Source organism: Manis javanica, chromosome 10 (assembly GCF_040802235.1).
Source record: "Manis javanica isolate MJ-LG chromosome 10, MJ_LKY, whole genome shotgun sequence".
Taxonomy (NCBI): Eukaryota; Metazoa; Chordata; class Mammalia; order Pholidota; family Manidae; genus Manis; species Manis javanica.
The window spans coordinates 82,061,643-82,071,385 of NC_133165.1; the positions used below are offsets into that span (position 1 = coordinate 82,061,643).

Below are 9,743 nucleotides of genomic sequence, written 5' to 3' on the forward strand. Positions count from 1 at the left end.
AGATTTTGATACAAACACCTTACCTAAAAGAAATACAAAACAAAAAACAAAACATCTTTATGTGACCCAGGGAAATATGAATACACACAGAATATAAAAATCTATTAAGATTTATTGGTAATATTAATATGTGGGATAATGGCATCATGGTATTATTCTTATTAAGAAATTTTCCTTATCAGCTAATCATATTTACAGATAAACTTGTGGGTGAAATGTAATGAATGTTTGGGTCAATGGTATAAGGTGAAATGCCAGCCAAAACATAAAATATCAGAGAGTGATAGAGAAAAGTATTTTTAATATATTGATAACCATGGAAACCAGACAATGAGTACATGTCTGATAATTATTGTATCTTGTCTCCTTTTATGAATGTTAAAAATCCCCACGCAAGAACATTTACAAAACCGAGGTTACTGAATAATTTTCTATAAAAGTTATCTGCTTGATGAGATTGGAATAAGTCACTACTCGTAACTGGCTATGTGTAAGGCAAGCACACGGCCCTCTTACCTGTACCCACCCCTGAGTCAGCTCTCGGGGACAGAGTGTCATTGCCTAATGATAGCAGAACTGTTTGGCTTCTAACACAGCAGGAAAGTCACACCAATTTAAGCAACCTCCCTCATCTTAGCCATATTCTTCAATCTGTATTTATCGTGAATAAAATAACTATTTAATCTCATCTGAATCATGAGCATGTTTATCATTTGTTCGGATCTCACATTGAGATAATGTGTGAATAAATAGCAGCGAAGAGCAACCAGGTTATGGTCTAGAAAACTAATATAATGGATAACATATACATTTGTGACCAAGCTATGAGCCCAGAGGATAAACCAGGCTTGAATAGAAAATTATTTGTTATCTTTGGTTAAAGAAGTCAGAAATCTATGGTGTGACAGTAGTTACATTCACTTGTATCACTGAGGACTTGATTTTCGGAAGTTGAACTCTACACCCTTCATGTAGTTGTGTACATAGGCTAAGGAACTCCCACTTGGAGAAAAAAGCAAAAATAAAATATTAACTGAAGTATATATGTTGTCTGGATTTAAGATTATGGATTAATAGCATAGGTTATGGTAGAATCAAAGAATCAGAGAAGTTAAATATCTCAGAATTCTGAAGTGAAGCACAACCATAGGGTGAGGATACGTGCCCAGATGCCTTCATCTGGTTGAGATGTGGAAGGCCACTAAACATTTTTGGTATTCAGTTGGGGCTAAAAATTGGAGAGCCTTTCTCTCAAACACCCTTAAATATTGAGAAATCCATGCAGGGCCATCTATGTTCTTAATTGGCTCATCTGAGGAGGCTCTGCACAGAACAGATGATTAGCAATTAGAAAAAAGCCTAGAGGCAGGATTTCCTCAATGAGATTGAACATCCAGGCTAAAGACCATTTTTTCTTTTCTCTTCTCCTCTGGTTTTTACTTCTTTTTCCATTTCCACTTATTACTTATTTCTCTATACTTGTTACCTGATTTTTAATGTAATTTTACAGTTTTTATAGTATATAATCCAATTAACATTTATTACCATTATTTTAATATTCATAATGGATATCATATAAATATATTACCTTTTACTTTTATCATACTTTGTTAATAAAATTAATTTTGTTAAAATTTAGTACTTACAGATATTTCTTTTATGGGTGTTGAATTTTGTCAAATGCTTTTTCAGCATCTCTGGAGATGATCCTGTGGTTTTGTCCTTTTTGTTGACATGGTGTATGTTGATGGATTTTCAAATATTGTACCATCCTTGCATCACAGGAATGGACCCTACTTGATCATGATGGATGATCTTTTTCATGAATTTTCAAATTCAAGGTGCTAATATTTTGTTGAGTACTTTTGTATCTGTGTTCATCAGGGATACTGATGTGTAGTTTTCTTTTTTTGTGGTGTCTTTGCCTGGTTTTGGTATTATTCTTATGCTGGCATTATAGAATGAGTTTGGAAGTATTCCCTCCTCTTCCGGTTTTTGGAAATCTTTAAGGAGGATGGGTAGCATGTCTTCACTAAGTCTTTGATGAAATTCAATGGTGAATCCATCTGGTCCAGGGGTTTTGTTCTTAGGTAGTTTTTTGATTACCAATTCAATTTATTGCTGTTAAATAGTCTGTTCATATTTCCTGTTTTTTCCTAGGTCATCCTTGGATGGTTGTATTTTCCATTTCGTCAAGATTATTCAGTTTGTTAGCAAATAATTTTTTATAATTATTTGTATTTATTGTATCTAATAATTGTATCTAATAATTCTTTGTATTTCTGTGGTGTCCTTAGTGATTTTTCCTTTCAAATTCTATTTGTGCGCATAGACTCCCTTTTTTTCTTGATAAGTCTGCTAGGTGTTCATCTACTTGGTCTATTTTCTCCAAGAACAAGCTCTTGCTCTCATTGATTCTTTCTATTGTTTTTTTCTCATCAATTTTATTTATTTTCTGCTTTAATCTTTATTATGTCCCTCCTTCTACTTGGGCCTCATTTGTTCTTTTTCTAGTTTCATTAATTGTGAATTGAGACTGTTCATATGGGATTCTTCTTCTTTCCTTAGTAGGCCTATATTGCAATATACTTCTCTCTTAGCATGGCCTGTCCTATGCACCAGAGATATTTTGGAGTTGAATTATTGTTGTCATTTCTTTCCATATGTTGCTTGATCTCTGTTTTTATTTGGTCATTGATCCATTGATTATTTAGGAGCATGTTGTTAAGCCTCCATGTGTTTGTGGGCTTTTTCATTTTCTTTGTGTAATTTATTTCTAATTTCATACCTTTGTGGTCTGAGACGATGGTTGGTACAATTTCAATCTTTTTGAATTTACTGAGGCTCTTTTCGTGGCCTAGTATATGATCTATTCTTGAAAACATTCAGTGTGTACTTGAGAAGAATATGTATCCTGCTGTTTTGGAGGAGGGCTCTGTAGATGTCTGTTAGGTCCACCTCTTCTAAATGTGTGGTTCAGTGCCTCTGTTTCCTTACTCATTTTCTGTCTGGTTGATCTGTCCTTTGGAGGTAATGGTGTGTTGAAGTCTCCTAGAATGAATGCATTGCATTCTATTTCCCCCTTTAATTCTGTTAATATTTGTTTCACATATGTAGATGTGCCTGTGTTGGTTTCATAGATATTTATAATGATTCCATCCCTGTGTTTGACGGATCCCTTTATCATTACGTAATGTCCTTCTTTGTCTCTTGTTACTTTCTTTGTTTTGGAGTTTATTTTGTCTGATAGAAGTTCTTCAACTCCTGTTTTTTTCTCCCTATTAGTTGCATGAAATATCTTTCTCCATCCCTTCACTTTTAGTCCTCGTACGTCTTTGGGTTTGAAGTGAGCCATTGTGGGCAGCGTATAGTTGGGTCTTGTTTTTTTATCCATTCAGTGACTCTATGTCTTTTGATTGGTGCATTCAGACCATTTACATTTAGAGTGACTATCGATAGGTATGTACTTGTTGCCATTTCAAGCTTTAGTTTTGTGGTTATCAAATGTTCAAGGGTAACTTCCTCATTATCTAATGGTCTTATTTAACTCACTTTGTATGCTATTATAAACACAATATAATGGTTCTGTTTTTTTCTTCCTCCTTTTTCTTCCTCCACCATTCTTAATATATTAGGTATAATATTCTTGACTCTTTATCTATCCCTTGATTGACTTTGGGGATAATTGATTTGACTTTGCATCTGTTTAGAAATTAATTGTTCTAGTTTATTAATGTGGTTTTATTTTCTCTGGTCACAGCTATTTAGCCTTAGGAACACTCCATCTAAAGCAATCCCTCCAAAATACACTGGATAGATGGTTTGTGGGAGCTAATTTCACCTTTTTATCTGAAAATTGTTTAATCCTTTCTTCAAATTAAATGATAATCTTTCTGAGTAGAGTATTTTTGGTTCATTGTATTAAATATATAATGCCACTCTATTCTGGCCTGTGAGGCTTCTGCTGAGAAGTCTGATGATAGCCTGATGGGTTTTCCTTTGTATGTTATCTTTATTCTCTCTCTGGTTCCTTTTAATATTCTGTCCTTATCCCTGATCTTTGACATTTTAATTATTATATGTCTTGGTGTTGTCTTCATTGGGTCCCTTCTGTTGGGAGATCTGTGCCCCTCCATGGCCTGAGAGAATAACTGCTTCCCTAGATTGGGGAAGTTTTCATCAATTATCTCCTCAAAGTCACTTTCTATCCTTTTTCTCTATCTTCTTCTCCTGGTATCCCTATAATGCAAATGTTTTATTCTGTTTTGATTGGTCACATAGTTCTTTCAATGTTCTTTTATTTCTAGAGATCCTATTTTCTCTCTGTGCCTCAGCTTCTTTGTTTTCCTCTTCTCTGATTTCTCCTACTGTCTCCTCTGCTTCTCCTAATCTGCTTTAAAATTCCTCCATTGTGTGTTTCATTTCAGATACTGTATTCTTTAATGATTGAATCTTATTATTCCCTGTGGTCTTGAATACTTTTCTCTACCTCCCATGAGTATGTTTATGATTTTTATTTTGAAATCTCTTTCTGTAAGATTAATAAATTCAGTTTCACATGGCCCTTTTCCGGTGTTTGTGGGATTTTTGTTTGAACCAGGTTCCTTTGGTGTTTCATATTTGTATGTGGTGCCCTCTAGTGCCAGAAGCTCTACTCTCTGGACCTGCTCAGCCCCTGGAGCAATGGCAGGGTTCACAGGTGCTTGTCAGGAAGAAAGAGCTGTTTCCTGCTTCTCAGTGCAGCGCCTCTCTCCACTGCCAGGGTCATTGGACCAAGCATGCAGGTAGAATCCTCTATGGTTTGTGCTTACAGCTGCAATAGGCTGGGCCTCCCTCTGGCTAGCCTGGTACAAGAGCAGTGGCAGCCAGTTTGCAAGCTGGTGCCAGCCAGGAGGAAGGTGCAGTGGGCTGCTTATTATGGTGGGGAGGCCTCAGAGCTGGGTAGCCAGGCAGGGAAACGGAGCTCCTATAACTCTTGAAAGTTCCCAATCTGCTGGGCAGAGTGTGCCCAATTTTGTCCACCTGTCCCTTTCTCCTGAGTAGCAAGCTCTCTGCAATCCTTGCCCCTTTAGCAGCCCTCCTGCTGTTAGGAAGTCTCTCAGACTGCCTGCCTTTCTTTAGTTCCAGAGCAGCCAGATGTGGGTCCCATCTTTCCACATGCAGCTGGAATCTCAGTCTCTCTAAGTATTCCACCTGTTTAAGTTTTCCAAGCCCACTAATCTCCAGAGCACCATGTAATGTAGGTTTGTACTACCAGAGCAGATCTCCAGGGCTGGGTCTTCAGCACTCTTAGGGCTGAAACCCCTCCCCACTCCATTTCTCTTCCTCATGCCAGTGATCTGAGGTTTGGAAGGGCTTGCATCCCGCTGGATCACAGCTTTGATACATTGCTCTGTTCCATGATATCTGTGTATGCAGTCTGTTGCAGCCTTTTTTCCTGTTGCTCTCTTAGGATTAGTTGTAATTGACTATATTTTCATATTGTATGTGGTTTTGGGAGGAGGTTTCTGTCTCACTTCTCATGCCATCATCTTTAATCCCCTTTCAATAATTCATGCTTTTAAAATTTGATTTCTCCACATCTCCAGTGTAAATTATGAATACACATATATGTTGTAGGATTATTTTCAGGTTTATCAATATACATTTTCTACAAATTGTGGCTTACATTTTATTTCCTTTAGATATTTAAAAATAAATATTTTAACAAGATTGTTTCTTACAGTCATGCCATTCTTTATCTGTTATTCACAGATTCAAGTCATTGTTACTTCGATGTTTTTTCTCTTCATATGTTAGTAGCATTTGTTTAAATGCTCTACATTCAAGATCTAAGATTTTAATTGGGACATCAATGTTAATCTGTTTTATGTAACTTCAGAGAAGGATTTATCTTAAACAGGAATTGCCAGTGCATTTCTCTCTTCATTGTAACTTAAATCATGTCCCTTTGGCAAATTTTAAAGAAATTTTATAATGGACACGATCCAGTCAATAAAATAATATGTGTATCAAGTCATTTTTAAGATACTACATTAATAAATGCTTCTTTCAAGTCATAAATCTTATTCATATTCCCTAATTGAAAACTACTTTGCATTTATGAAATTTTTCCTCCCAACACTTAGAAAAGTATTGATTCTTTTCAATAATAAGTTCCTTCCCACTTGAGTAAGGTTTTTGTTTTATTTTTCTTTTTCTGTGTGCTTTCTTTTGAGTGATGATGTTCACTATTATACTAATTTTAAGATAAATTTCCCAATCTTTTCAGCAATGGTAAGGAAATCTTAGGAGTGAAGTCAAGTTTAGATTTCCTGAAACACCTATTCTCATTTCTCTTCATTACAATTATCATCTGAAAGAAGCTTTTTTATAAGGATATGAAAGCAGTTAATTGACCAGGGTCAGTACTGGATGGAAGGTCAAACATAGATGAGGAAAAGACAAAATTAGATAGAAACAGAAGAAAAAGAGCTTAGGGATCTGGACATCAATGTTCCCCTAATTCTTTGACAGCAGTATAAATCTTTTGAGTAAGTCATTAAAGGCTTCTTTCACTTGTTTGTTCCTCAGAGAGTAAATGAATGGGTTTAACATGGGGGAAATGGAAGTAGTAAGTATAGTTATCCCCTTATTAATGGGCATTTCATCTTTTGCTGAAGGTTTGATATAAACAAAGATACAGCTGCCATAGGTGATAGAAACCACAATAATGTGGGAAGAACAGGTGGAAAAGGCTTTTGTCCTCTGCTGGGCAGAGGGGAGTCTTAGAATTGTTCTGATGATGTACATGTAGGACAGAACCACACACACCAGAGTCACAATAAAAACCATCACAGAGCAGATAATCACCATCTGCTCTATGAACCATGTATCTGAGCATGAGATCTTCAATATTGGCTTAGCATCACAGAGAAAGTTGTCAATGGCATTAGAGGCACAGAATTCCAGGTCCAGTCCCAAGCTAAGTGGTGGCAATATGATCAGCAGAGTAGTCACCCAACAGCAGAAGACAAGCCTTTTGCAGACCCTGTAGTTCATAATAGTCATGTAATGCAGGGGTTTGCAGATGGCTACATATTGATCAAAGGAAATGGTAGCCAGGAGAAAAAATTCTGTTACACCAAAAGTGTCTGTAAAAAATAGTTGGCATACACAAGCATTATATGTAACAGTCCTGTCACCTGTTGATATACTGTACAAGAATCTAGGAATGCATGCAGAAGTGAATGAGATTTCTAACAATGAAAAATTTTGGAGAAAAAAGTACATCGCAGTTTTAAGGTGAGAATCCACTAATGTGAGGATGATGATGCTCAGGTTTCCAGTTACACTCAACGTGTAGGTGATCAGTAGAAATATAAAAATCAGAATCTGTAGCTGAGGGTCATCTGTCAATCCCAGAAGGATGAAACTGGTTAGAGATGTGTGGTTTCTCATTCCTGGGTCCTGTCTTTTTCCCAGTCTGCATGTAAAAGCAATGGAAGTAAGATCTGAGTAGAGAGTGGAAAAATTGTCTTACAGTGACTTTTGTTCAGAAAAGTCAAGCAATGTGTTTTACATGTATTTTGTTTTTCTTGATAATGAGTTTTAAAAATAATTCATGCTCTTGGCTCTATTGGTAGCATATCATTACATGGATCATAAACCTGGCTTTCAAATGTTTTTTACTACAACATATGGTAAGTTAGACATTTTATATTGCAGCCCAATGTACCTGTTCACACCTACACAAATACTTAAACACATATATTGAAAAATGAAAAGCTAACCCTTAGGTTCTCTACTCTCTTATGTTTATGTTCTAATATATCTCATTAAAAATAAGTACATGTACATTAAGTTGACTTTATAGCCTACTAAATGGTCATGACTGTATTTCAGAAAAAAAATAATGTTTTTAGGGAATTTTTTGAATAATCTAGTCCAAAGAAAATAGAATCTTCCATGAGAATTTTTAAAATGTGCACTATTATTTTAATTTGCACTTTGGAATAGATTAGCTCATGGTATACTACTTCCCTTAAGAATATTTCCCTTATCAATAACCAAGGTTTTCCTTATTGTCACTTTCTGCTTGTAGCATTTTTTTCCTGAATGAACTAAAAACACAACAGTTGTGTGTGAAACAAGATATTTCTAGTTTCCTCTACCAATGCTGTCAAAGCCTGTTCCACTGCACAAGTCATCTTATATGTACTACCTATCTGGAAAAAATTTTGTGTAATCATTTATGTGTTTTCCCTCCCCCTTACTACATCCATTACGCTGATTCTGACCTATACCTGGGTCTTTATGATTCATTACTCTGTTTCTATTTAACCTTTTAGAGAAGTCCTCCCAAATCTCCCAAGCCACATTAGGAACTTTCTCTGTGTTTGTATCACTCTTTATGCTTAATAGCAGATGTAAAAAAAATTTGTTGGAAATAGCATTTTCATCTTTTTTAATGTAGTAACCTCAGAGCTTTAGAAGACTAACATATAGAGTTAATTCAAGGTAATATTTATACCCAGACCTGGGTAAGTTATAATATTTATTATGTGGACTCAATTTTAAAACTACGCTGACAACTCTTACTTCTGCCATATCTTGACTCTAATTTAGAAGATTCTTGGTGGCTTTTATGTTTGGTGTAGGAAGTGTTCTGAGTGGCTCCTGAGTCACACCCTGACCTGACTATGTACTCAGAATATATATAATACCCACATTGAGGCAAAAAGAAAAAAAAAAACCTTACCTAACTTATCACTGTTTAGCAGAGAAATAGTTTTCCTTTTTTGGATTCTATCCATATTTATTCAATACACTTGCCAGAAATATATTAACAACACAGAATAAAACTCTTAAATTCTGCTTTTGGACCATCATCTGCTCTGTGGTTGATCCTTACTTAATAACAAGTAACTACACTAATTCTTTCTAAAATGATTTCAATCTCCAACGCTTCTTAAAGGCCATAAATCATTTGATGAAAAACCACATCAATCATTATGCAAATTCTAATTAACTGGTTATGTAGAGGTTTCATTTAATGAGTTTAAAATATCCTTTCCTTCAGAAGTAGGAGATACTCTGTACTCACCATCTGCCCATTTCCCATAGTAAATACCTAAGAGTTTTCAGGTTTTGATAAAGAATGCAAGGATGACCCTGGTTTGATGTTTTAGGATGAGTTGGGCACTCCCCTGAATATGTATATCACACAACTAACAATAAATTAAATGAATAGTTGCAATGGATTAAGCAATTAAAATAATTAAGTAGAATGAGAGTTGAGACAAAAAAGAAACATTCCCCCCACTTTCCTCTCTTTTCTTCAGTCTTAACACCACTGTGCTTTACACAAGTCTGGAAATTTGAGCCATGTCCTTGCTCCTAAATATCTTGAAAAAATTAATAGACACTATTGTTTCACTAATACATGTTTCCTTCTTTTGTCTTTTAAAAAACTGTAGGAATCTAAATTATGTCAGCTGATGATTTCCAATTCAAGGTTGCTTCCAGAAGTCCTTCATTTCACCTATTTTTAGGTGACCTAATATTTGTTGATATACAAATCCAGCCCTATCAAAATCTTCAATAAACTCAAAATTATAGACTCTTGTTTCTTTTTACCACAATTCAATTAACTATCCATTGATCTTGGTAAAAATGTATCAAACTGTTTCTTAAAGAAAATGATTTTCTTAGTCTCTCAAATACTACAGACATAGTGGTTTCAGTTGTTTCTTTATCCCTGA

The 9,743-nt window shown here is 35.3% G+C and overlaps 1 protein-coding gene across 1 annotated transcript; it reads right to left on the bottom strand.

The window, feature by feature from the left end:
* Positions 1–6,501: 6,501 nt before the first annotated feature.
* Positions 6,502–7,440, bottom strand: LOC140843768 (olfactory receptor 6C2-like). The gene has a single exon (XM_073214193.1). The coding sequence runs from the start codon at positions 7,438–7,440 to the stop codon at positions 6,502–6,504; it is 939 nt and encodes a 312-aa protein (XP_073070294.1).
* Between the last annotated feature and the right edge of the window lie 2,303 nt (positions 7,441–9,743).

Bases quoted from the DNA above. Each gene is read 5' to 3' on its own strand.
- LOC140843768 (XM_073214193.1), bottom strand. From the start codon at position 7,440: ATGAGAAACCACACATCTCTAACCAGTTTCATCCTTCTGGGATTGACA.